This window comes from Hippichthys cyanospilos, chromosome 2 (assembly GCF_059441005.1).
Source record: "Hippichthys cyanospilos isolate Australia breed blue-spotted pipefish chromosome 2, RoL_Hcya_1.0, whole genome shotgun sequence".
In the NCBI taxonomy this organism is placed as follows: Eukaryota; Metazoa; Chordata; class Actinopteri; order Syngnathiformes; family Syngnathidae; genus Hippichthys; species Hippichthys cyanospilos.
The window spans coordinates 35,538,807-35,565,497 of record NC_142370.1 but is presented as its reverse complement, the minus strand read 5'-3'; the positions used below and the strand labels follow the sequence as shown (position 1 = coordinate 35,565,497).

At 45.6% G+C, this 26,691-nt stretch overlaps 2 protein-coding genes and 2 long non-coding RNA genes across 5 annotated transcripts in view; 2 read left to right on the top strand and 2 right to left on the bottom strand.

The window, feature by feature from the left end:
* The window catches only part of LOC148428415 (uncharacterized), a 70,791-nt gene extending 57,818 nt beyond the window's left edge, over positions 1–12,973 (bottom strand). For both annotated transcript variants that reach the window (XR_015864746.1, XR_015864745.1), the window contains exons 1-3: positions 12,665–12,973; positions 11,419–11,548; positions 11,207–11,323 (exon numbers count right to left, since the gene is read on the bottom strand). This is a non-coding gene — a long non-coding RNA (uncharacterized LOC148428415). The remainder of the gene's footprint in view (positions 1–11,206; positions 11,324–11,418; positions 11,549–12,664) is intronic.
* On the top strand, positions 10,811–11,614 carry LOC148428416 (uncharacterized). The gene is made up of 2 exons (XR_015864744.1): positions 10,811–11,055; positions 11,119–11,614. It is a non-coding gene; the product is annotated as an uncharacterized LOC148428416 (long non-coding RNA).
* tmdd1 (transmembrane and death domain 1) lies at positions 12,717–19,001 on the top strand. The gene is made up of 6 exons (XM_088407634.1): positions 12,717–12,907; positions 13,784–13,879; positions 14,372–14,518; positions 15,926–16,045; positions 17,882–18,016; positions 18,721–19,001. The coding sequence occupies exons 2-6, from the start codon at positions 13,789–13,791 to the stop codon at positions 18,963–18,965; spliced, it is 738 nt and encodes a 245-aa protein (XP_088263760.1). The 5' UTR covers positions 12,717–12,907; positions 13,784–13,788; the 3' UTR covers positions 18,966–19,001.
* Positions 19,002–22,402: 3,401 nt separating this feature from the next.
* Positions 22,403–25,549, bottom strand: slc48a1a (solute carrier family 48 member 1a). The gene is made up of 3 exons (XM_088409024.1): positions 25,115–25,549; positions 24,274–24,441; positions 22,403–23,980 (listed from the first exon to the last, which is right to left on the bottom strand). The coding sequence occupies exons 1-3, from the start codon at positions 25,242–25,244 to the stop codon at positions 23,844–23,846; spliced, it is 435 nt and encodes a 144-aa protein (XP_088265150.1). The 5' UTR covers positions 25,245–25,549; the 3' UTR covers positions 22,403–23,843.
* Between the last annotated feature and the right edge of the window lie 1,142 nt (positions 25,550–26,691).

Below are 26,691 nucleotides of genomic sequence, written 5' to 3'. Positions count from 1 at the left end.
AGTTGTAGGCTCGTCGCCTGTCTGTCGGCTGGACCTTTTCCCCTTCCCAAAGACATCTGTTTTTTTATTTGTGAATGAAATTTTGGCACTCAAGTGCCTGTAACAAATCCAAGAAAACCCACCCAGTTTTCCAAATACTGTAAAAGGTTGTTTATAATAAAATCTCTTTCTAAATCACATACCATAAGGAACAAGTACGGTAGTTTGTTATTTCGGGCGCAGCCAATGCCGCCCGGTACCAGTTGATCCATGGGTACTTGGGGACTCCTGGTAGATAGTACACAGTATAGATAGTATTATAGTTTGTTTGTTTTTATGTTTTCCATAGGGCCCTCGCTTTAGAGCAGCGCCTTATGTTCTGCAGCAACACCTTCAGTCTGCGCACTTGTGGCTGTGAGTGAGAGAGTTGTGCGGAGCCCTACATATGGGGTGGGGGTGGGGTGTGAGCGGATGCATGCAAAACACACTGAGGCTGTCCCTTTAAGAAAAGTTGCAACGCATTGTGGGGAATGGGCAGGTGAGGGGCGGTAGCACTCGATGCTTTTAATAGAGTTGAGAATAGATGATGACCCTCGCCACGCTTTGATATATAATCTGCTGTGCGTTGTAAAAGAAAATATCACTTGTGCCCAAAAACAGACAATTGCTTGTTCGGCCGACAGTTAGGAAAAAAGGGGCATTCGCTGATCGCGGGGGTTTTTCCGCTCCCCGCGAAAAATGAGGGAACCGTATTACCATCATTTGCACGGCACTGAGAATTTTAAGAGCGCAAACGGCACTTGGGTTTCACGTGCGATCGAGCCTTACCCTTCTTAGTCCATGAAATTAAGGTTTTAGTGTATGCTGCATTTTTTAGGTCGGGAAAAGCCACAGTTCCAATAAACTCGGCATTCCTTGCCTCAGACGTTTTGTAAAAATGGAGGAAATTCTCATTCAGAGAGTAAAGTTAGCAAACGTTCAAGAAATGCCCCCTGGGAGGCTTGCAAAGCAAGCTACATGCAGATTACCTACTTGTTGACCCCTTCCTAATTATTATTCCTGTTTACAAACCGGCGTCTCGCGGGACGGGCCGCTCCACCGCCAGCATAGCGGATGAGCAAACAGAGGCGGTGCTAGCGCACGCCTGTGGACATGAATTTATTCATGGACAAAAAGCGTCTCCACTCTTCCTCCCCGGGGAGGAGACATTTATGAAGACATTCCATCAAAATCATTACGATCGCATTCGCATTCCGAGCGGACGCTACCCGCGGCTCGGCCCGGGCCCCGCCCACCGGAGCGAGCGAGCCGGCCGGGTGAGAGCGGCCTTTCCCTCGGGATGAGCCGAGAGCTACTTTGCCGCTGCCGTTGGGACAATCTGCTGGAATCGGAAAAACGTGTGCCCACGTGACTTCTGACCCCCGCTTAAATTACAGCGCAGCAGACTGAAAACGAGGACAGATCTGCGGGCAGAAATGTTTCCTGAAAGTTTGGGCCGATCGACGTGGACGAGCCTTATAGTGACGGAAACCATCTTTCGCAAAAGAGGGGGAACGCTCCGTCTTCCGCCGATCTTGGGCTCGCCTCTTCGTTTTATTACAAAGATCGCATAGAGGGCAACTTTCAAAGTGATACCGTATAAGGAGTTGTTTGCGTCTGTGTGTGTATGTGTGGACGTGCCGATAGGTAAGCAAGCAATGCGTTTTTATACGCTAATATGTACACGTGCTTACAACCATTCCATCAGAACACGCTCAATAATAAAAAATAAAAAAAATCTACGGACTGTGACTGCCACAGACACCAGTTCTTGAGAATGAGAAGATTTCACTTTGGTTTCAAACCTTCACCCTCAGATTTAGGCAAAACGCAAGGTGCGCTAAAGCCAACAAGTCATGGAAACACAAACTATTGGAAGACGGAAACCTCCCAAACGTCACGCAAACGTTTTTTATGCACTCAGGAAGCGGCCTTCGAAGCGGGTCCAAAACTTTCCAGAAAAGTCATCCATCAATGAATTCAGCGTTTTTATAAGGCGCACCTTATAAGTTTTTCTCCAAAGTGCGTTTCATAATCTGGAGCGCAAGTGACAACAAGTTACGGAAAAGGCCGCGATCCTCGGCAAACTTGTTACTGCTGAAAATAGGCAAGTAAAGCTCCCCTTGAAAGATGCGCAAACGTGGAGAAAGAAGCTTGACTTCTGCGTGGGCTGAGCCTTCTGGCGGCAGGCACATTTTCCACGCTTATTTTTCTTTGTTTTCGTTTCGTCGGCGACGCCCCAGGTGCGTTTGACTGCGCGGACTTCAATAAACTTGGACAACGTCGGTGGCTTGCTGACTGACGGCAGCGGCGCGCTCTTGTCAATTTTGTCAGCCGCATCAAAACAGGAACAATTACGCTGGGCTGTCAGCGCTTGATGAAGCGTTAAAACAAGAGAAGGAGTTGACAGATTGGCGCTGCGTTGTCCACATGACATACACGATGCCTGCTTTTTGCCTCCTGCGTCTCCACGCACATTAGCCACACATCTTGATGGCAGAGAGGAGAAATGACAAGTCACCGCTTCCATCCTTGGGGGTGGCGCTTGCTTTCCATTATTGACGTCACTCTGCGGATCTTTGACATTACCGGCTTGGGCTATCTTCAACGCGGGTGTAGCTTCTTTTTTTTTTTGTTGCTATGTTTCTCCAAGTTTTTTTTCCTCATTTTCAACCCGTATATTAAGGGGGGGTCGACTTATAACCACGTAACTCAAAACCAGACAGATTTTCTCCACAAATCTACCTTTGAATAACATAAGTCATTTCATGCCACGTACAAGGCTTAAATGGTTAGCTATACCTCCAATTCGAGATAGTATGAATACGTTTCAGAGTGTTTGCACAGAACATCACAAAATGCACTGTCCTCAATTCTAATTGACTCTTTGTTGTCGACAGTGTGGCTTCATTGTTTTTATGGACTTTGACACAGTATGAAAAGGAAAAGACGGCTTGACTTGTCTCCTTCAGCCCTTGGACGTGTGCTTGATGTCGGCAGGTGGGAGGAGAGACAGCAAAGGGACCACTTGGCCAAAGAACATCCCAAGAAAGATGATCAGCAAATCCTCAGATAGTGTCTTTTAGTGTTGCGACATCATTTTCAGCACTTGCATAAACGCGAAGCATAAATGCTTCGGTATTGACAAAAGGTCAAGTCTGTGAAAAACAGACCCAGAGTCTTGACTTTTACCATCCCGATCGCTTTGTCCCTCTGAGGTTTGGGTCCTGGGACTTTTCCGACGGCGTCGTATGAGCGATCCCGCGCTATCCCGGCTGGACTCGAATGACTTTTGTTTGCGCTTCCACATTCTAATTAGCTAAATGTCTGAGTAATGCACTAATGAAACGTAAAAGATGACTCTGACTACAGCGAGTCATCAAAGTAATTGCTCTCTATTAAGTCAATCTCCGCGGGGACGCCCTCGCGTTGGGGCACGGCCGGTCGGCCGGTCGGCTGGCCGGCGCGAAGCCCCGGGCTCCTTGCTCAGGCGCGCCTCGCTCCCATAACAAACGGAAGCTCATTTCTAACCCAAACGCGACGGGGACGTACCGCGGGGAAGAGAATCAATTCCACCTGACCTTCCGACTTAATCAGCAATCGCTACTCTGTTGAGACCCGCGGCACCCCCGCATGATGACGTGACACGGGCCCGCGCGCGCCGGCGAGCCTTGCGATGCATCATGATGGCCACTTAGCTTTAGGTCTGATAAAAAGGAGACTTTGCGGTTTGGCGTCTTCCATTCAAATTCCTTTCTATTTCTCTACGCGCTACTCCACGTGCCGGCGAGTCGGAGGCGGGCTTTGCTCTAAAAATGCCAATTTAATAGGGCGGGGAATCGTAAACAGCAAAGTAAGAAACCCAAATCTGCAATCATACTCGACGAAAAAAAACTCCGAAACAGACAAACAGGATCGCACTGACGAGGACATATGACGATTTGACCACGTCCGAGCCACGTGAGAATTTCCTCCGGGTGGCTAAAAAGAGCAAGACGCCTCCGCTCTAAAATAGCAAGCGGGCGCTGCACTGTAAAACCATATCAAGTTATGGGATGGCAAACACGCAGACGGAGGAAGAATAGTTTAGCGGAAGTCTGCGGTAAAACCGAGCTAATACGTTTCCTTCCAAAGATGATATTGACCACTCGGTCCCGCGAGACCGTGTGTTTACTCGGGTAAAAGCGTCTTCATTCAGCACGGTAGTGGCAGCTGAGGTAATAAGCCGGTGTTTTTGCACGCGGCAACACTTTGTTCGTGCCGGCGCGCCAGCACCTCGCCGTCCCTCGGGAACGAGGGGGAGAAAATTGGAGAAAACAATGTGATGGCTGCCTCTTTATCTCTTTTGTTATTAGGCAGGAAATGAGTCTTCCCCTCTCCATAGCAACAAGCGCTTTAGCGCGGACGGGCCCTCCTACCTGGACGCGAGCCTCTCGCTGGAGGACAGAAAACGATAAGCGGGTGGGCCGCCCGAGACCGCGCCGGCGGCGGGGAAGGAGGCCAGCTTAGAAATTACAGATCGCAGATGTTTAAGGCTTTGAGAAATCAACTTTCTATTGTCTTCGCCGCTGCTGTCGAGACATCTTTGTTCTGGACACTGCGGAAAATACTTCTCCGATCGTTTTGCTGACATTCCATCTAGTGGATGCATAACGCAACCCCGGCCACTACTGTACTGTAGCTTCTATTCTATGCGCCTTATATTGGAAAAAAGGTTTTGAAATGGGTTGTTCACTGAAGGTGCGCCTTATAGTGTGGAAACGCGATAACAAAGTTTGACTCATCTGATTGTTTTGTTGCCATTCCCGTTAGCGCAGCGCCCTGTGGTGGATGCATAACGCAACCCCGGCCAGTACTGTAGCTTCTGTTCTAAATGCCTTATAATGCGGTGCCCCTTCTGATGTAGTTTAAAATGAGGCCATCCATTGCCAAGGTGCGCCTGATGGAGCGAGAAAAAAACGGTTTTGGAGACGCTATGAAATGGAGAGCCTTGGTCGCTATTTTCAGCAATATGTATATTACTCGTCAATTGACAGCTAGTCGGGCGGCTCAGGAAGTTCGCTTCACTGCTCGGTCCTAACGCCAAGACGGCCGACTTGGTCAAACACGTGACCTGGGAAATGGAGGCGGTGATTGCCTGGGGATTTTTGGGGGCCCCGCGGCTTCCCGAGCACATCTCCTAGATCAATATTTGCCAGCCGTATTGGCTGGAGTAAATAGCGTAGTCGGCGCACGCCGCTCATTCGAGCCGCGAATGACAATCCGCCGGCAGCAGCGGTAACGACGTGACACGGAGGCGGGCGGCCGCTAATAAAGATTGTCTTTCTGCACAGATGCCGCAGATACCTTCACTCGGCCTTAATTTATTCCCTAAGGCGCAATGACTGATTTTGTCTCTTCTCACCCTCATATTAAACATTGCGCCCGATAAAGCTCTCAATAATCATATTTGCCGCAACCCAGGACACAATGATTTCCCAGGACGCATAAAAGTGCAATAACGTCAACTCAGAAATAATATCTCCGGCATTCTTTTTTTATCCGTCTCCCATAGCCGGAAAACTTCCTCGCTCCCCGTGTCAGAAGAGGAATCGTACGAGCCGTCACTAACTTTTGACTGTCGCAAAAATCGGTAACATCATTTCTCACAGAAAATCGATGCCTGACCTCCCAGCAAAAGAAAAATTATTTAAGAATACTTTCTGGGAAAGATAATATTGAACACTCTCACTAGTATCAATATTAACTAACGTTTTTCTCAGAGTACAAGTCGACCCCCCCCCCCCTTTTTTTAACTTCAATTTGGGTGAATTTTACAAAAATGCGATGAAAAGTCTACCCCCGACTTTAGTGTTTACACAGATCACGACTTGTGCGGCAGTATCGTGCGTTGTTTTTGATCTGTGCTTCTCTCCTTTTGCAGCAGATGGCGCAAAAGCATGTGTGGGCCCATCGGCGAGCGTTTTACAAGCCGCGGCAGGCTCCTGCTTTCACACTTTTTGGGTTGTTAAGGTGCACTGGAAATGCACCATGCAATGCCATGTTTCAATGATTATTTAAGATTTCATAACTGAATTACAAATGCAATCTATTTCAATACAAAACGTCAATAAGATGCAAATGAGTACTTATAAATGCAAAAACTTTGCCTATGCTTACAGATACCAAAGGGAAAACCTGGCTCAAAGGAAAAGGCAACACTATGTATTATACTAACATTAGCTAGTCTGTTATCCACAGTCACAACAAACAAATGAAATTTTGGGCATGTTTTCATAAATGACAACATTCTTACAAAGAAAGCGCAACTTACTCGTGGGCCGCATTTCAGAGAGAAACAGAACAATGTGACACCTACAGGACTGCTCTCCCCTGGAGCTACATGGTCCTTCCTCACTACAAAATGCAATACCAACAGTGGCCAGAGGTGGCGCCAAATACAAAGATCAAGCCAAACAAAGCACAAATGAATGAACCGTTCAAAAATCAACTAAATCAGTTGATCTTTCTGGCGAAGCCCGCGCGGCCCGTTACCAGTGGATCCACCCCCATACTTTTGGCCTTCCTTTTTTGTGAAAAAAAAAGGATGTCTTAAAGTTGGGGAATTACAGTTACAAGTCAAGCACTCTTATCGCTGCTTATGACATCTCTATTTGAAAAAACAAGACCGTGACTGACTGGGAACCCCAAGGTGGAGGCGTGCTCAAGGCTTGAGGTGACATCATCGTGCGGCCGGCCAAAGTAAAAGCGTAACCGGATCCGAGACGAAATTGCTGAAACCCAAGCGCGGAGTGCAAAATCATTGTAGCCTCAAGCGGTTCCGCCCACACAACGCTAGACTAGGGACGCGCAACTAGAGACTGCTATACTCTGATTTGTTACTGCAAAACTAGTTAATGGAGACAAATTCTTTGTCTTTTTTCATATTCTCACAAAGCTGTTTTTTGGTTTATTTTTGCAGAGCAGTTTTGAAAATCACTGAGTTAATTTGAGGAGCAAAATTTTGAGGAGCATTTTTTGGTCACTTTTTTCGCAGGTTAATCTTAGGGACCTGAAGCAGCATTTTACAATAATAATATGACTTTTGGGCTGGGGGCAAATAATGATTTAGTGTTTGTGTTTGTTTTGTTTGTTTTGTAGTTTTTGCGTGACAGAATAATAGAATATTGTATAAAAACACAATTCTTCCACACCTATTGGCACACACGCACACGCAAACAATTCTTTTGATGGTATTATTGTGAACTTTTAAGCGGCTTCTTTGTAATCATAAAACAAAGAGGAAAGGCCGATTCAGCAGAAGACCTTGGTGCGCTCTGCCTCTTTTGCAAAAGACTGATTTTGACTCAGAGTCTGGCCTTTTCTACGGTGTCTTATGATTGATAACTGACATTGTGATTTGCACTTCAAGGCCATCTTAAGTATTTGAACAGGTAAACTTCAACAAAAACAGCTATTTGTATTTTAAAAGGTGAATTTTGGATACATCGCCCAGCCTGGATCTTGTCGGATTGTTCAAGTGTCCCCACACTGAGGCCTGCGGACATTTGTTTACGGTAGTTTCCTTAGTAAAGGCGCATCATCCGGTATTTTTCTCCGTTCTATAAGCGAAGACTATGCGATTGAATCAAACATTGCATTTGTATGATAGCGTATGTTTTGTGAGGGCTTAGCGCTCCTTAATGGTCTTTTTGCAAAGAGGTTGCGAGACAACCTGAGACACGCTCCAACTTGTCGGCATTCCACAAGTCCGCGGAAACACTCCCGGAAAAATTCTTGACAAATGAAAAACACGGAAGAAGAGTATTGGCGTGGGGTGGGCCAACTTCATGAAGCAAATGTCTTGAATAGCTCCGGTAAGAGCAAAAGAAATATTTGACCGCGGGCTAAAATTGCGATAATGGGACTAGCTTGTACAAGTTGCCTGTCACGCAAAATGGAATTCATCCAACTACGATTTAGATAGCATTTCAACCACATCAATAGGGAGTCGGCAGTTTGTATTCACATTTAAAGCGTGAAATCTGCACCGCAGCACTGATAGGTTAACCTTGTGCAGTGTTCTGACCGTTGCTGGCGACGCCTCCGGCAAGATCGGAACGTTGCCGCTTTCTATCAAGGAGGACGAGAAGCAAGCGGGCGAGTCCAGGCTGGTTCAGTCGTTTTGCAGGGCACCTCCGCAAAAAGAAGCTGGGCTCGTTTTCCAGCAAATTCAAGCCGCAAAGCATCTCGTGCGGCTTGCGCTGTTTGCTGTTTTACTTTATCTCCAATGGGAATCGCTCATCTGCGTTTCATGCTGTAGCAGGGACCAATATGTTTGTTTGTTTGCTTTTATTCAAGGTTGAGGTCATATTGAGTATTTGTGGTCAAAGAGGTTCAATAAGCGATATTTGGAGCCAATATTCAATTTCAGTGAAAAGGGGCAATACATCCATCAAAAATTAAAACAAAATGGAATCTTTCATCTTTGGGAGGGTCTTTTAGCATATCCTTTTTGATCAACCTTTTTTCCTTAAACTCTGTCACAATAGACTATGTTTTGAAATCCTCAACCAAAACTTCAGGGTGTTCCCTGTGACATCAGTATGTCGTCAAAAGTTAAATCAAAGTCTCGTAACAGCTTCAGACTGCTTCAGCTTCAACAATTAGTCAAGTTTTGTCGAGTACGATTTTCACTAATCTTGGTTTTCATTTCTTCAAGTGTGGCGTAGATAGACAAATAGATATAGACGTGCTAGCTAGTTATCTAGCTAGCCAGATAGATATATGTGCTAGCTGGTTAGTTTGCTAGATCATCCCATTTAAATGATGGATAAATAGACGGTGGATGGATGGATGGATGGATGGATGGATAGACGGATAGACGGATAGACAGATAGACAGATAGACAGATAGACAGATAGACAGATAGACAGATAGATAGATAGATAGATAGATAGATAGATAGATAGATAGATAGATAGATAGATAGATAGAGGCCATTTGTATTCTGGGTGCGTTTCCACCAAACCGCATCCAAATGGGGACTGAAATATTTATGCCTGAAAATGATGGCGCCGCTTATCGTCAAATGTGCTCGGACATAAAAGTGCATTAGCAGCCGGGGCGCATTCCTGGCCGAGCAAGTTGGAACAGCAGCAGCCGGCGGAGAGGTGGCGAGGCGAGGCGAGGCGAGGGGGCGGGGGGGAGCCAGAAGCACCTGAGGGCGGCCCCGGGCTCAACAGGAGGCTCACACAAATACATTCAAATTGATCTAACTGTCAGAAGCTTCGCAGGCAAATGGTGAACACTTTTGAAGAGAATATTTGATTTGAAGCCGGGAAAAAGGAACAAAAAAAGGGTATTTGAATCACGCACTCGTTATTTCGTGTCTCGTTGTCTTAAAGGACTGGTGTAAAAAAAAAAAAAAAAAAAAAAAGTCAAGCATCGGCATACAATAACAGTGAATGAAGCTCTTGTCCGTATTTTTCCTCAAATGGAATGCTTCTAATGCCCAAAGGTAGTCCCAAGTGTGTTTCTGATATCAAAGCAGGTTGTTCCAAAAGAATCTGAAAAAACACGGTGTGGACTCTTGAGATTTGGGAAAGGCCGCATGGGGAAGATGTGATTCCTGATTTGGTGGAAATCGCAACAGTCGTTCTGAGAAAACGCGCCTATTTTCACGTTATCAGTGAAGCATGTTTATTTTCGCATTATCAGTGAATGCTGGGGGGTTCTTTCAAAGCTAGCTTGGTAGCTAAATAACGTAATCCGCCATTTCTTGAATGCGGCTCAAACTCGTTTACCGCCAAGGACGGCTATAGACATCAAAGATCCATTTTTACGGCGCTGGCAGTGAACGAGTTCATTATTCGACTTCTCATTATAAGGTTGGCCGCCAAATAAAAATGTATCATTCGCACTAAATAATTGGAATCATCCGTTTTGTGGAAGAAGCTTGAACTCATGGACCGCCAATGTCGCCTTTACATGTAAAAGATCGATTTTTAGAGCGCTGGCAGTGAACGAGTGAATTATTCGACTTCTCATTATACGTTGCCCCAATGATATCGCCAAATAAAAATACATTATTTGCTCTAAATAACTGAATCTGCCATTGGTAGAAGACGCTTGAACTCATTGACTGCCAATGATGGTCACAGACGTCAAAGATCCATTTTTAATGCGCCGGCAGTGAGTTATTCTACTTCTCATTTTACATTTTTTATCGCCACAGAATAAAAATACAGTATTTGCACTTTATAACGAATTCTGCTATTTCGCAGAAGAAGCTTGAACTCATCAGCGCCAATGACGGTTATGGACGTCAAAGATCTGTTTTGACCGCGCTGGCAGTGGATGAGTTATAGGCATTTCGCAAAGGGTATGTATTGAAAGAAGGCGCTAGGGAGCTGAAATTTCACCCAGACGGTTAACAACATGTCAACGTTCAACACGGGATTGGTCGAATTGGATTTCAATTTCCGGAAGATGAGTTTTGAAGTCGAAACAAAGGCAACGCTGTCCAGCGTCTCAGAATGGCTCATTTTGAAAATGGAATGAGGGAAAAAATCCAAAACGGTGGAAAAGAAAGCACGGAGTGAGCTGCAAAATCTCAGTCCAGGTGAGGCTCAGTTTAGAAATGTTGCCCTCAATTCCCCCACCATCCCCCACCCCCAAAATCCAGCTATTGTGAGTGGAAAGAATGCTTTTCAAAAAAGGACGTTGGGCGGTGCCCCACCCCGTTTTTCACAGACGGCTTAAAAGAGGGGGTGGGGGCACCTGCATACCTGCAGCTAAAACACAACATTTCTATGCCGGGAGCCCAAGTGGAAAAAGGTTGCCGTGGGCTTGTCGCAGCTCGAAAACAGGCCAACGGAGTTGGGTGCGGTTGCTTTTGAGGGGGTGGGCGGAGCTGGCGTCCCATTGGTCGACTCCAAACCCTAAAGCGCTCTATACCTGAGTCGGGTAGCCAAAGACTGCGTGCGTGCGCGTTCTTGGGAGACGCTCGCAATCTCGGCTTTTATTTTGGATACGTTTCGTAAGACGGGAAGAAAGGTAAGGACTGCTTTTACAAATCCTCCGACGCTCAACGACACTTTCCATCTGTTGTTTCTTTAGGATACGCGGCCCGGAGCCGTCAAGCATGGAAAACGCTCGCCCGTCGCCCATTTTCCAACGTGCGCGTCCAAAGTTTTGCCGCACTCACCGTCAGCGCTTCCTGCAGTCGCCGCGCCTCGCTTTGGGGCCTCTCTGGAAGAGCGCGTTTGAAAAGGCCATTTGAGCACGAACATTCCATGTGTTCTATCCTTCATTCCACCGGAGTCTGTGTGTAAACAGAAGCAGATTTCAGTGGCGTGAAGTGTACGAGACATGGAGGCTGCGCACCAGACCGCCCGCTCCAGAAGATGCCTCTCTCACCTCTCTCTACAGTTCCCCTGGTTGCTGTGGGGGTCGAAAGCACTTGTGTCACATTCAATTCCGCACCTTGGGCCCAGCGGCTCTTGTTCCGGAATTCCTTACATCTTCCATTTGCGCTAAGATCTTTTACCTGCAAAATGAGTCGGATGTTAACAATTGTATTGTAAAATCATCATTATATCCTGTCTTTTCAAGATTTCTGTGTGTGTGTATATATTTTTTCCATACACGGATTACATATACGTATATACAAATATACACAGAAATATATGATGCATACACACATTACACCAAAACAAAAACAAAAAAAATATATATATATATATATATATATATATATATATATATATATATATATATATATATATATATGTACACACAGACACACATTCAGTACATACATATATGCAGGTTCATTTTAGCTATTTTCTACCGCGGATAAGCATGCTTGTATGTTTTTTTTTTTTTTTTAATTTACTTCCAGTTGGCACGCAGTGCTTCCGCATTTGTCGTGACATCATGACTGCGTCGGCGTTTTCAACTTTTTCTGTCATGTACGTCATTACGTGGATGCCACCCAGTGGCCAAAATGAGACACTACAGCACCATTTGATTCCGTTTCTTTTTCTTTGTACTGTATAGTAGTGGCGAAAAGTTTGGAAAATGACACAACTATTTTCACAAAGTCTGCTGCTTCAAGGTTTTCAGGTGTTTTTGTCAGATGTTTCTATGATGAAACACAATTAGAAGCATTTCATAAGTAACAAAAGGCTTTTCTTGAGAATGCCACAGAATTGACGCAAGTCAACATTTGCAGAGCTCCCCTTTGTTTTTTAAGACCTCTGCAATTCTCCCTGGCACGCTGTCAATCAACTTGTGAACCAAATGGCAGTCCATTCCTGCATAATCAATGCTTGAAGTATGTCAGAGCTTGTGGGCTTTTGATTGTCCAGCCGCCTCTTGAGGAGTGACCACAAGCCACGCATTTTGATGGGGTGCTTTATCCTACAGGATATGCGAATCTTATAAGGGAAAATCGAGCTTTTTTCGGGCGCCGTGATTCACCCGAAATATTCAATCGTATGACGTTGTGATGTTTTTTCGTTCTCATGTGACGTCACAGCATGTCAATCCAGCCGCCATAACAAACACTTGAAAAACAAAGCTCCCAATTTGAGTCGTATTTTCTTGTTTGAGGCCAAAGTGAAAAGGACACGGTGGTGATGTAACATAAGGGCAACTTTACCAGAATTGTCCACGGTGCGTCAAGGCCTTTAAACGTCTCAGCACGTCAATTCTTCGCCTTGGAGTCGCCAGAGGTGCAACAGGAGGCAATTTGGAGTTCATCAGTACTAGGCCATTTAGTCGATTGCAGATCTCAAGGATGAACACTGATTGTTAGGTTGAACCCAGCGGTTTGAACCGTACAGTTTTCTGATAATCCACCGATGCGGTTTCGTTTCCGATTGAAATACGCGTCTATCACAAGGTAGGCAAGCGTTGTCGTCGAAATATTTAGTCGCTAGGCCAACTAGTCGAATGCTGATCTCACGGATGGATTGGATCGATAGTTTGAAAGCCATGTTTTCGCGCGCGGTGCAGTTATCTGATAATCCAACAATGTTGTGTCGTTTCATTTTGGAACACAAATGTCGTAAAAGCTAAGCAGACGTTGTTGTTGTTGGAAACTTGACTTGAATCGATATGATAAATAGTCAAATGCTGACCTCATGTATGAACGCAGATTGATACATTGAAAGCAACGTTTTAAGCGGCGGTTATCTGATAATCCGTCAATGTTGTCTCGTTTCATATTGGAATAAAAATGAGAAACCTTAATTTATTCGCTAGGCCAAATAGTCGAACGCTGATTGATAGGGTCAAAGCATGTTTTTTTTTGTTTGTTTCTTTTTTAATCTTCATGTTGTTTCGATTCATAATGGAATACAAGTGAAGTAAAAGTTGTGCAAACTTAGTGCCCAACGTTTCACGTGTTAAGTATAAAATGAGAAATTGTTTGATAATACAATTGGATTTCAGCTCCATGATTTAATTGCATAAATGTATTAGTTCAATTCGACTACATCAATCATCGAGTATGAGTATAGCATATGTAACGTGCATTCACCTCTGTTAATATTAACAAAAAATCCAATCAATTGAATCTAAAATATTCGCAGCTTTGTAGAAGTATTTTCTGTCTTTGTTGTTGTATTTGTTGAAATTAAAAGATCTCTCACCAGTTTGTCTGTACCAATGTCATTAAGTCCCATTTTTTCACTTATAACATGGATACCATTTAAATCAAATCCAGGATTGTATTCATCCCCTCTTTAATACCCTTCACGTGTTATTGTTCTTTCAGCTGCCATGCAAGTCTGGAAATTGTATTTGTCCTTGCTCCTTTTTGCCCAAGGTTTGGCACAGGAGGAGGAGGAGGAGGAGGAGGCTGATAACACAGGTGAGTGAGTGCATGAACAAACAGAAGCCACTCGCCAAAGAGCTTTTCGACCGGCGGTGTCCAAACGCTGGCCAGGGGGCCGTTTGCGGCCCCGCTGTTCATTTTTCTGCGGCCTCGACTACAAATGGCATTTGCTAGGACCCTCGAGGCGAGTTCAAATAATTATCATCAATTGCTTTATAAAGATTTTCTCAAAATGTAAAAATACAAATAAATATATGTGGCCATATATTTGACACCCCTGCCTTACAACCTTGACCAGAAAGCTGTTATGTCGTGGATTATCAAATGAACTAGAAAGAAATGCGTTTGAAATGTTTGAAATTCGTGTCCAAGAAATGAAAAGTAGAAGATTTCTCTATGTGGTCCTCAAATGAAAAGGTTTGGACACCCCTGCTTGAGCCTTAGCGCATATTATTAGTTGTCTAAGTAAGATGGCGATGAAGCGGATGAGCGGCGATCTAATAAGCGCGCGGTGCGGCGGCTGCTCAGTGGCCGATGACATCGGCGTCCATCAGCTGGAGCGTCTGGTGGAGCTGCTGACGCCTTCCGAGTGCGACGACCTCCTTCTGGAGCTCGACCAGTCAGACGCCAAAATCTCCGAGCGCCTCTCCAAGAGGGACATCGCTTCGCTTCAAGGTCAGCATTGTTGGGCTGTGAGTTTTTTTCCAAAATCTACACGTGAGCTCAATTCTTTTTGCCAAGGAAAGAGAAAGCAAAATAAAGACTTTTTTTTTGCTGGTCCGTCATTGGTCAGAGCCCCGCCCCCTTTCCATCATCGTCGGCCCCTCATTATTTTTCAAGCCATACTAAATTGTAATCGTTGGTCTGTCTGTGTATTTTTGCCCAACCCGCCACCACTTTCTGGTCCATCGGTTGTCGGGCGCTGGTCCACCTCTGTCTGCACTCATACTAATTCTGTTTTGTTTTAGTATTTACACTTAGAGTTAACACCGTGTCTGCGGTTGTACAGTTACACTGCAAATGAAACGCAACACGGTAATATGAGTGTAACACGAAAACAAAGCCAGCTAATGTGTTTAACCTCAGGCTATAATACCCCATCATGTTCATTATCACTGGCGGCTCGATGGAACGGTGAATAGCACGCCCACCTCGCAGTTAAAGGGACCCGAGCTCAAATCCGGAGTGTGGAGTTTGCGTGTTCTCCCCGAGCCTGCTTGGGTTCCCTCCGGGCACTCCGGCTTCCTCCCACACTCCATGCACATGCATGGCAGGTGTATTGGACATGGTAAATTGTCCCTGGGTGTGATTGGGTGCGTGAACGGTTGTTTGTCTCTGTGCGCCCTGCAATTGGCTGGCAACCAGTTGAGGGTGCGTCCCCCGCTTACTGCCCGAAGCCAGCTGTGGGGATGAGCGGCTCTAGAACATGGACGGATGGATGTTTACTATCTGAGGGACTGCATCCACTGAAATGGTGGCTGTTGGTTCTCATTTATACTGCACCCTTCAACAAAATGGTCACGTTTTACAGGCTTTATACAGGTTACACAGAAATAGAAATACAAAAAAAAAGTGCATCAGAAGTGTCTGATATAAATTATGTTAATATTTAAACAAAAAAATAATGCGAAATAAATGACAATAAATGAATAAATCTAGATTGATCTGGAGCATTGTCACAAGAGCGCCAATATCTTCCAACGTTGTCACTTGAAGAAAAAGGTGGAAAACAGTGTGCTGAATTTTTTTTTCTAAATAACAATCATAAATATATTTAAGACTCTTATGGATGACTTTTTTGGATAAATGTATTTGCCCCGTTTGAAACGCCCTACGGCATATATGTGGAACCCAAGTCCCGGGAGGCGGAGGGCCGGTATCCTGCATGTTTTCAACATTTCTCTGGAAACGATAAGGATCATTTTCAAGCTTCTTGCTGATGATGAATCGGGTGTTTAAGAGAGAGACACCCCAAAACATGCAGGATAGCGGCCCTCGAGGACTGGAGTTTGTGCCCTACGGGATCTGAATTCCTCCCATGGACTACGTGAAGAATTGACATTTATGTTTGCGCGCTGGCAGAAAGCGAGAAGAAGTGCCATAAGGAGCTGACAAAGTGGCTTCAGGAAAACGGTCGCGAGATCTTCTACGACCGACTCAGTCGATCCTTGCGTCACATCGGTCGAACCGACATCGCCATGGGTAAGAGTTTGCTCAAAATGTCCGAATTCTGGTATGTTACCGTGTGGGAGACGCATCAACACTATGCTAACAATTTCAAAACCAAACCAGAATCAATCTCAAATTTTGTAAACTCTTTATATCTTCTTGTGTTTATATCTGTAAGTTATACATTTGTTGAGTGTTAAGTAAAGCGTGTATCAGATTTCCCACATTGTGAGTGGTCAGTGAACGCTTCGCCCGCGTAATGTTGAATTCTTCATTTTTCTTGTGTTCATATCCTATCATAAGTTATACATTTGTTGGGAGTGTTGCACGCTCAGTGCATCGCAGTGTATGGACTATATCTTTTTTTTTTTTTTAACGAAATAATAAAATATTGTCTTTGGGATAGAATGAGTGAAGCTGATGATCAGATGCTGATTGCATTATCCTTTGAGCTCACTTTATAATTGTGGATTGCTTTGACGATGGCCTACTGAGTACATACTGATTTTTATTGTATTTTTTTCCAAGTGTTTGACTTTGTACAAATGCACTGTGGATGACAAACCTCATGGGGGCTAATCACAGCATGTCCCTCCTCAAAGACAAATTGGAAAAAAGCCTCGGCCCGCCGCTTGTACTTTTCCAAGAAGGCCTCCTTGTAGACTTCAAACAGCAGCTCATAATTGCTTCATTATGCTGTCAATGTCTTTAATTGGAGCTTGAGAAGTGGCAGGTTTTTTTTTTTTTTTTTTTTGGCGCGCCGCCGCTTTCTGGCACGTGTCGTCGCCCGGCGCGGCCCAGACCGAGGTGGAAATGAACTGACGGAGGACTCGGCGGAATAGACGGCAGCCACCCCGGAAAAACCATCTGCTCCTCTCGTTAGCGAAAGGGAGGCGATGACGAGGCGAGATGAGGCGAGGCGCGAGGGACGCGCTGGCGGGAAAAGGCGTCGTCCGTTTCCGCTCTGATCTCATGTTGACATCCATAGACGGCAGCGGGCTCCCAATGCCGCCGCCTACTTCGTCTGGTGCCGTTGGAGAAACAATTCTCCGTAACCCTTGCTAATCGGAAAGGTATCTCCGTATGTGTTTTGGACCCGCCCGATTAAAAAGCTGTCTATTTTTGATTTCCGAATGTAGGACACATCAGGTTATAACGCATGTTTACTTATAGCGATGTGACGTTCACGAACAAGAATCTCGAAGGGCTCTGGACCGCGAACAACGGGAGCCAAGACTTTATAAAGAGCCGTGCGAGCACCCGCCGGATTATAGTGGGCGATGTTAATGAACGGGTTCATTTTTGATTTCCAAATATGGTACGCGTCAGATTATAACACGCGTTAGCGAAACCGAGACTCTTGAACGTGTCTTAAACGTCTCTTAGCTATGAACGGCGGGACCCCAGACTAAAAAAAACCCCAAGCAACCGCCCGCCGGATTATGAAGTGCAATGTCAATGAACGGGTTTGTTTTTGATTTTCAAACATGGCACACGTCAAACTATGACGCATTAGTACTAGTAATGTGAGCCGGGAATGTCCGAGTATTGTTATATCGTTTCCGTTTACATTTATATTGTGCACAATACATTTTTGCCAAAATGAAGTATGCCCAATAGTGCTAAAAACCCGTGTATATTTTTGTGATTTCACTGGCCCGCACGGCTCCGGGGGGCAGAGGAACACAAAAATGGTCAACTTGCAATATTTTCAATCCTCATGTGGCACTCCAAAAAAAGAAAGTGACTTTAGCTGCCACTGGCCACATGGATGCTGACCTCCGTCTCCATGCGGAGCCCCTGAAATAACGTCACCCACCTTTTAGGATATACTTTCAGCATTTCAGTCATGTTTTTGTTTTTCCACAGAGCTGGGAAAGAACATCAACCAGGACAAAATATTAAATCTGAAACTGTATGCCGAAGGCTATCACGAGTTTGTCAATTCCCTAAACCCCAAAGAGGCAGAACCAAAACCGGACCAAAAGAAAAGACCGAAAAGAGGTGAGTGATTTTGCATGCGAGCAAAAGGGAGCAGAATAGCAACCTTTGAGCTTTCGCACAAAGATCATAAAAACTATAAAGGCAATGTTTTCGCTCGGATGTTGGTTCAGTCTGCTCGCTTCTTTTATTGAAAATAATGTAACAACCTCAGCTAACACGAGCTATTGTTAGCTGCCACAGACACAGGCTGCTAACTGCCAACGGACATCCGCCCTCTACTAGCCTATAATTATTGTAAGAATCCGGCCGATATCGAAACGCACCGAAACGTGTCTCTAAACCCCGCTTGTATAGCTGGCTGATCAGTCGTCATCAAATGGTGTGGAAAAAAAACATTTTTAAGTTACCCGTTATAGGACACTCTCATACTTTTGGCCTTAACTTGGGGGGAAAAAAGTGTGTCTTATATTTGAGAATTAGGGTAAAATTCAAATTGTGTGGCTGGTTTGCTAACGTAAACGCTAGTGTAGGGTTACATTTTGTATGGGAGTAAGAATTGTAACCTTATTGATTATGGACAACAAACTAAAAAGTTCATCTCTTAATGCATCTTTTTTTAATGCTTGACAAACTGAGCTAAGGGTGCTTGTGGGCAGAATTGAGCCCGCGGGCCGCGCTTTTGACACCGCCGACTTTAAAGGCTCAGAGGTGGTAGCGTTGACTTTGATTGAATGTCCTCCAAACGCGCGCGTTGTCTGTCTTAGCGTCCGAGCTGACTTGGCGCGACCTGGACCTTATCGTGGAGCGGCCGGCGGCGCCGGCGTATTCCAAGAGCCCTTTGGACGCGGCGCTGCCTCTCGTGTACGGGATGCTGCTGGGCTTCGGGGGAACCTTGCTGGCGGCCGTCTCCACGCTCTGCGCCGTCCTGCGTATCACGCGGCGGAGCCAGAAGAGACGTCCGCGCGGGGTTAGCTACGTCCCGGTTTACGAGGTGACCGCTGAAAATTGATCGAGGGCGTTCTCAATAAAGCGGCTCCGACAGGAACGGCGCCATGGGTCAAGCGCTGTGTTTTGGCTCGGCGGTCGGTCGGTCGGGTCGCCGGCGCGCAGATGCGCTGGAAGCGAGCCCTGGCCCCGAAGCTTGTTTCCGCTGTTAGCGGGACGCTGATGCGGCTTGGTGCCCGCCTGGCATCAACCACGGCTCGTTACTCACCAAATCGGCGCGGCGTGTTTGAAATGGTGTGTTTTGTCGCCCTATTGCCAGGGACCGAGTCCAAATGAATTAGCGAGTATGCTCTTGCCGTATTGTCCGCACTATAAGGCGCACTGGATTATAAGGCCCACGTGCAGTGAGTGGCCTATTTTAAAACTCTTTTCATATAAGGCGCATAGAATGGAAGCTACAATAGTGGCCGGGGTTGCGTTTTGCGTCCACTGGATGAGCAGCGCTAAAGGGATAAGCAGCAAAACAATCAGATAAGTCCGTCAAACTTCAAAAGGCGCATCGGATAATGAATAACCTATTTTAAAACGATACACGCCGACCCTTTTAGTTGGTTTTGGTTCCAGAGCTGAGGAGGGGAAATTTTGCACCCAGTTGATGGAGTAAACCGCAACGTTTTACTGTACACAGCCAGACAATCAACGTCAGTAGGGATGAATTCACCAGCGGAACAATTCTAAATAGAGGGTTCCCACGGAGACAGATTTGATAGAAGGAATGCATTTTATGGTTACACCGTCAACATGATGGATGTTTTCGTGACCGGTGGCGTTGAAAGGCAACATGAAGGGGGTGTGGCAAAATGGCGCTCTACCTAAGTCTTGATTATGAAAATAAATGTGGTGTAATTGCACATCCACACCACTAGGTGGTGGAGTGGCACACAAACATCTATCTGTGCCTTGAATTTGAAAAACATTTTTGTGTAAAGTGTACATCAACACCACCAGGTGGTGCAGTGGCAGCCTCTAACATTTCCTTAAATCTTGAATTGAAAAAAAAAACATTTTCACTCGGACAGCGCGCATACGAAAAATGGACAGAACATTTTTTGAAAGTTGAATTCTTGATGTTAAAATGGAAACGATTTGCCAGGTGTACAATTTTTATAGGTAACGATTTTGTTTTTGGTCACGGCGGCAAGTGGCGGGGCGAGATGTTTTCTCTTTCCTCGTGTGGGCTTCGCAAAAGATAATAGCGGATCGCAGCGTGGGACGAGCATGGCTGAAAAGAAGGCGACTTTGGAAATAGCGGGCATTTTCACACACGAGCGGCTGCCGCGCCGTCCTTTCGGGGGGCGCGAGAGGCACCGCTATTGTCATGCAAAGATGAAACGCTCGGCCGCGCCGCGCTTGGTCAGCGAGGAGCTGACACCAAATTGACATTTGCGCTCGGCCCCTGCCTGTTTCCACGCAAAGCGCTTTTTCCGTGCGTGTGATTATTTGCTGTAGCTTCTCAACGCTCGTCGAAGTGGACTCGCCGGCTAAGTCGCGCATCTCCCATCAAAATGGAGAAGGACGCCTCCAGGGCTGTTTAGCGGTGGCCTCCGTTTGCGTCTTGAGCCACTGAGGTGCAACCGTCGTCGTCTTTCGCTCGATATACGTATATGCGCTGCAGGAAAATGGATCACAGAGGCCCTTTTGTTTTCAAATACGTTTTTTTTTTTCAGGATTTACTTGAAGGTAAAACTAAAGACTTCCAAATTCCATACAGAACCACAGTGGCATCGTGTGGTGAAACTTGGGTACTGCATGAAAAAGGGCATGAGTAGGATAACGTGAGGTGATCTTGAAAACTGGTATGCCACAGAGGTCAACACAAGGTCACCACACGTTTGCTCTTGTCTGATACGTCGCAAAGAGGCGAACGCTGGTGTCCGCCAAGGTAGCGGCTCTTGATCTCTTCTGTGGTTTATTCAAGGTCGCCACAAGGTCACCAGTGGTCACCAAAACATTCGCTTGCACTGCTCTTGTCGTAAAGCGATATATCACAGGGGGGGAACGCCGTCGCCCGCCAGGGTAGCGGCTCTTTTGATCTCCACCTCGGTTCGGCCGAGGTTGCCAGAGGTCACCGCAAGGTCATCAGAGATCCCCAGACATCTCTTTTACTGATGTCGTCAGGCTGAAGCTCAGAGGGGCGTCCGCTGAGGTGCTGGCTCTTTTGAGGGTTTGTTCAAGTTGCCAGAGGTAATCAAACATTCACTTGTATTGCCGATAGCTCAGGGGAGCGAACGCTGGTGGCCGCCAAGGTAACTGCTCCTTGAGATGAACCATCTTGTCTGACGTCCGGTGACCTCTAGCGACCTTGGACGAACCTTTAGCGTATACCTTTTGAACACGATCAAAATTCTGTTGCAACAAGACCCCATCTGTCCACTTCTGGCACCCTTGACCTTAGGTCCCCAAACACCGGTCTGTGGATCAACTGGTATCGGGTCGTACTTGCAAAAGGCGCGTCAAGACACAGGTGACGAGCCTACGACTTTGAAGGAAAAAAAAATAGGGAAACATCCGGAGTCCTACTTGAAATGAGACTTCTCGTGGTAAGTACTACTTTGTAGCCAAAAAGGAGCCACAAACGGACGAGGAACGGATTCTCTTCCTCGTTGTTACCCAACCAGATGAGCTCACAAATGGCAACGTATGTTTGACGCTCCCGACATCACATCCAGAGAAATTTGGTGTTGATGGCGAGCTCCTACTTTATGTGCATTCAATGAGTTCCCTTTCCCTTAAGTTAGAGCCAAAAGAGCACCCCAGAGAGAGAGGTTCCAAGTACTTATCACATTAGCGCACTAATACCTGCAGGTAGGTGATTAGCAAGCGATGGAGACACAAATTCAAGCTGATGGTCACAGAAGCCTTGTAATCATCACTTGTGGAGCCCACTTCCAGCAGAGAGGGAAGTGGCGCACAGCAGCAGATGTTGCCAGAACGCTTTTTAAATCATTTGTTAATCGCCTCATAAATCCGCCGCCGGCCGGCCGGCAAACTCTTTAGCATGCTGCAAAGGCTACATGCAGCCGAGGCGCCTAACAGCAAGCGCTTGGACCACGTGAAGAACATTGTGTGCCGTCATCTAGAAAAATTGCGCGAGGTATACCTAAAATTGTGTCCTTTTTGCAAACGTCAAACTGTTAAGTCAAACTGACTGTACAGGGTTTATACGGGTTAGATGTTAGTCCGAAAAAGTGTTGTCAAAGTGCCTGAGTTAAACCAGAAACCTTTTGAATTTTTGGAAGCATTTAATTCTGAACGTTCCTGGTGAGGATTTATTGCATACAGTGGTACCTCTACTTACAAACGCCTCTTGCTATGAAAGGTTCAGCCTACAAAATGCCTCGGCAGAAAAATATTGTCTCAATAGAGAAAAGCAGCGCCATCTCAAGGAGTAAATTTGCGAAGACTTCAACCTAGCGAGCTAAGTTCAATTAAAAATGCATGTGGAGCACAATCACTTTATTATTAGTGTGAGACAACATACATCCGTGTACATTTAATCACAAAAATAAGATCATTTAAAATTGTACATCTTCATCGTAAGCATGGTTATGCACATGGATAGCAGGCAAAACACTTAGTACTAGAACGGAAGAAACAATAGCGACCATATTCAAGTGCTTTCCGCATTCATCCGAGTGAACATGAGACAAGGGGCTCCCCCTGCTGGAATTTAAAAGGAACCTGCACAGTGCTGCCCTGCTTTCAAGCAGACAGTAGAAACTTGACAAAAGTGTGTTGAAGAAGGCCAGGGGAACATGGAAATCCAATAAAAGGGCTCAACTGCAAAGAAAGTGGCAAAAGACGTCAATTGTTTACAAGGCGCACCTGAAAGCCTTTAATTTTGTCAGTGTGCCTTATAATCTACTGCATACTACTGTAGCTTTTATTCTATACGCCTTCAAATATGTGAAAACTTTTGAAAATTGGCCATTTGTTGTGTGGAAGATAGTGCTGAAAATGACTTAGTTGATACTCCCTTTAGCGCAGCTCCATCTAGTGGATGACTAATGCAAGCCCAGCCACTACTGGAGCTTCCATGTGCTTTATAATGCGGTGCGCCCCGATATATGAAAAACGGGCCATTCATTGATGGTGCGCCTTATAATCCGGTGTACCTCTTAGTGCGGAAAATACATTGACACGAGCGCGTTTCCTGATAGTAACGGGAAGCTCATGAAGCACTTGTAATGTGTCTTTGTACTCTTCTAAGGGGCAGTCTTGGTTTAAAAATAAAGCTTAGTGCAATAGGGGATGTATTAAATTTACACCTCAAACGGAGCGTGCCGTCTAGAGGAGGAGAAAAACATACATCCATCCCTCGGTACTTAGTGCCTTCACCGCATTGCGGATGTTGTTTTTTAACCGCCGCGGGCAGGACGCCACAACTTCGGCAGTACACACATTTGTTCACACATTTACTTAATTGAGAATTCTAGAATGATAGCGCAAGTGTACTGTAATCCCTTGCCGTTTCCATCCTTTGGTTGTAGTCTGACGGAGAGTCGCAGTTTAGGCCGGAAGTCGAATTCGAATGAAGCCCGTAGCTGAGCAAACGACTGCAAGACACGTGATTGGCTCCCGGCGCGCCCATAGACCAGTGAGGGCTGTAACCTCCTCCCACCCGGGAGTCGTATCCACTTGTCGATTTGTCTTAAATATGTAAAGTATAAATATCTCACTTTTCAGGTACCCACATACACATGCGTGAAAATCCTGGGGGGTTTCGGTGCCCATTACCCGCAAAAAACGAGGGATTACTGCGTATTAAATGTGCTTCACGAGGCTTCGTTGGCTTCCGGCGGGCAAAGTCGAGGCGACCGACCGCGCAAGTCCTCTCGCTCCCGAGAACGAAAAAAAAAAACGGAAAGTGTGTGTCATCCAACTAAAAATCGCTGAGGATGCTGATGTCGGCGAACTCCTGCCGGTATCGATAGGAGTACAGGACCAAGAGGGAAGACCACTTGAGGGTCATGAAGCTCCACACGCTGGACAGATAAAGACTCCTGGGATCGCTCACGGCTGCGGCACACAAAGCAAAGGACATTGTACGCGTTTGACAGCCAATGGGCTCGCGCGGAACCTGGCCATATGACAATTAGGGCTGCACAATTAATCCAGTTTTTTTAAACGATAATACCAGCATCACCATTTAAAAAAGCCGCCTACATGTCAAATTAAACACTTTTGTACCCTAATATTTACCAGTGTGAAAGGGCGGAGCTTCTCCCCTTATTGCTAATAAATACAGCGCTAGCGGTCAATTGAGACCCATTATATAGCGTAGGAGCTTGTGCGTCGCGGAATCGCCTTACATTGTTTCTGTGTGATGGCCAGCGTCAAGAAGGCGATGAAGGCGGTCAGGGCGAGGACGCCGAAAAGCGTGCCCACGCACATGAAGAGCTTGAGGCCTTTCAGCCACGTGCGCCAGTAGTCCTGAAGGTACATCACGTGTGTCACCAAAGCCCACAGGGCCAGCACACCTGTCAGGCGCATGACCACACGCACGGAGAAGAAGTATTAGGAATATCACTGAGCCAGACATTTCACCTCTGGGTGTACGGGGATGATTTTGCAAGGCTCAATTTACTTTCAAGCCCTCCAAATATTCGGTGGCATCAGCCCTATCCATACGTAGAAATATTTTTTTTGGATGCTCCCACTTTATGTACAAAAACTGTAAAAATGCGATAGTAGCAAAAGTAACTACGCTGAAGAGTTTTATAGTTACGAAATTGAAATGGGAAGAGTATTCTGAATGAAAGTTGCCCGCGAGCGCCACCTGGTGTTTCTGGATTGTCAACAAATTTTCAAATGCGCCGTTTGCGAGTTACTGTTGAAAGGGTTAATGCAAAAATTGGGGGAAACGCAGGATCAAATCGGGATTTCGACATGCCCAAAATGGACAATATTTCCAATTTTGAAATGCAGTAAATGTGCCCGACATGGGCTAAATTTGCAAACATCAGAAGTGACAGCACCGTGGCATATCGAAAGTCGTGCAACAAAAATAACTGCACCGTTTGTGCTAATCTTGCTCTTTTCACTCGCATATATGGTGCATTGCGGGAAAATATTAGCATTGCGGGGTTTTGTCTCCACAGGTTCCGGACTCCGTTTTTGGATCTAATGCTGCTCGATTGTGAATTGACGTACCCGAGAGGCCTCCCATCGCCGCCGTCCACGGCTGGCGATAAAGCGCATTCCACACCAAAAAAGCCGAAAGTCCAACCGAGGCACCAAAAGTGGCATAAGCGATGCTGATGTATATCCTCCTGATGGCCATGTCCAAGTCCGGCGGGCGTCTCGGATGCGCGCGAGGAGGAGACGAGACGTAAACACTTGCGTTAAGCCAGCTTGTCTTATCGCAACATTATGTAAGCGGATGAGAGGCTACGCTGAATAACATGAACGCGGCTTTGGGGGAGGGAAACCGGAGGGATCCAGAGTAGTTTTTGTTTGTTGTGTTTTTGCGATCAATGAATGTGATCGAATGAAAGCGCAAAATCGCGTCTGGGAATTTTTCGTAATAGCGAATATGAGCTGAACGCCGGACTGCAACAACAACGGCAAGATGACGGCATTTCCGTATCCGGTCGCCGCTACAAAGATGACAACGGCAAGAGCGAAATCCTCCCTGCAATCTTCCAACGTGAAAGACGGAACATGACCTAACTAACGTTGCTTCGTACAACGCCGAATATGAGCGGCGTGAAAAAAAGCTGTACGAAATATTTAGAGCTCAAATTATTTCGAGCCAACAATTGATCAAATATCAGACTTGCCAAAAGCTGCTCAAAATCGGAGATTTGCTACGCCCTCAGATGCCAAGGTGTATTTATAAAAACAAAGAACCACCATAAGGCAAATGTGTGCTTCTGTAAAAGATGTTCAAATTGTGAATCTCATGCTTGAAAAGATGCTAAGAAAAACTCAGTGCTACAGAGATATCGATAAATATAAGCAAATAACTTACATACGTTCATGCTTCACCATTTCCACCGATAACATTTATTTGATATATTCTATTACTGGGTCACATGATTTTCTATTTAATTGAAAACAACGCTAGCTCAGTCCTGCTTTGAAAAACGGCCATGAGTTAGTTCACTGTATTGTGTAACGCGGGTCACCAATAATGCGCCTGTGCCGGTCACCCCTACAGACCACATGATTGACCCGTGGGCTTGTTATAAAAAGAGCTCAGTTAAGTGTTAGCAACAAGTGAAAACAAACATTGTGCCGTTACATGTAAACATTTGCAGAAAAAAAGCTTTGTATTCTGAAAATGTATTTCCCAGAAGTCCCAAAAAGCAAACAAAACATTTTTTATGAAAGTTCGGTGGTAACTTCTACTTACGAAATTCATTTGTTCTGGAAATAATTTCGTAACGTGAATCTTTCATAAGTAGAGCTGCTTTTTACATGTCGTCGCCTAATTCGTTCCAAGACCAGAAAAACGCCCCTAAACCACAGGTGTCAAACCCAAGGCCCGGGGGCCAAATCAGGCCCGCCGCGTCATTTCATGTGGCCCGCGAAAGCAAATCATGGAAGTTTCCATGACCCTTGCTAAATCAGTTCCAAAACTCAGCTCGACGTGTATAATTGAGATTTTTTGGTTTGTTCTGTAATAGAAACAATAAATGAACAAACTAGAATGCTTTACTTCTGATTTCAAAACAACTAAGCCATCAATTTGTTGCGTATGGTGAGATCATTTAAAATCGACATGG

Excerpts from the sequence above, each read along its gene's own strand:
- tmdd1 (XM_088407634.1), top strand. The coding sequence starts at position 13,789 with ATGCAAGTCTGGAAATTGTATTTGTCCTTGCTCCTTTTTGCCCAAGGT. Across the intron at positions 13,880-14,371 it reads GGAGGAGGCTGATAACACAG|TGGCCGATGACATCGGCGTC; the intron begins GTGAGTGAGTGC and ends GCGGCTGCTCAG. Across the intron at positions 18,017-18,720 it reads AAAGAAAAGACCGAAAAGAG|CGTCCGAGCTGACTTGGCGC; the intron begins GTGAGTGATTTT and ends TGTCTGTCTTAG.
- slc48a1a (XM_088409024.1), bottom strand. The coding sequence starts at position 25,244 with ATGGCCATCAGGAGGATATACATCAGCATCGCTTATGCCACTTTTGGT. Across the intron at positions 24,442-25,114 it reads GGCGATGGGAGGCCTCTCGG|GTGTGCTGGCCCTGTGGGCT; the intron begins GTACGTCAATTC and ends TGCGCCTGACAG. Across the intron at positions 23,981-24,273 it reads GGCCATCACACAGAAACAAT|CCGTGAGCGATCCCAGGAGT; the intron begins GTAAGGCGATTC and ends TGTGTGCCGCAG.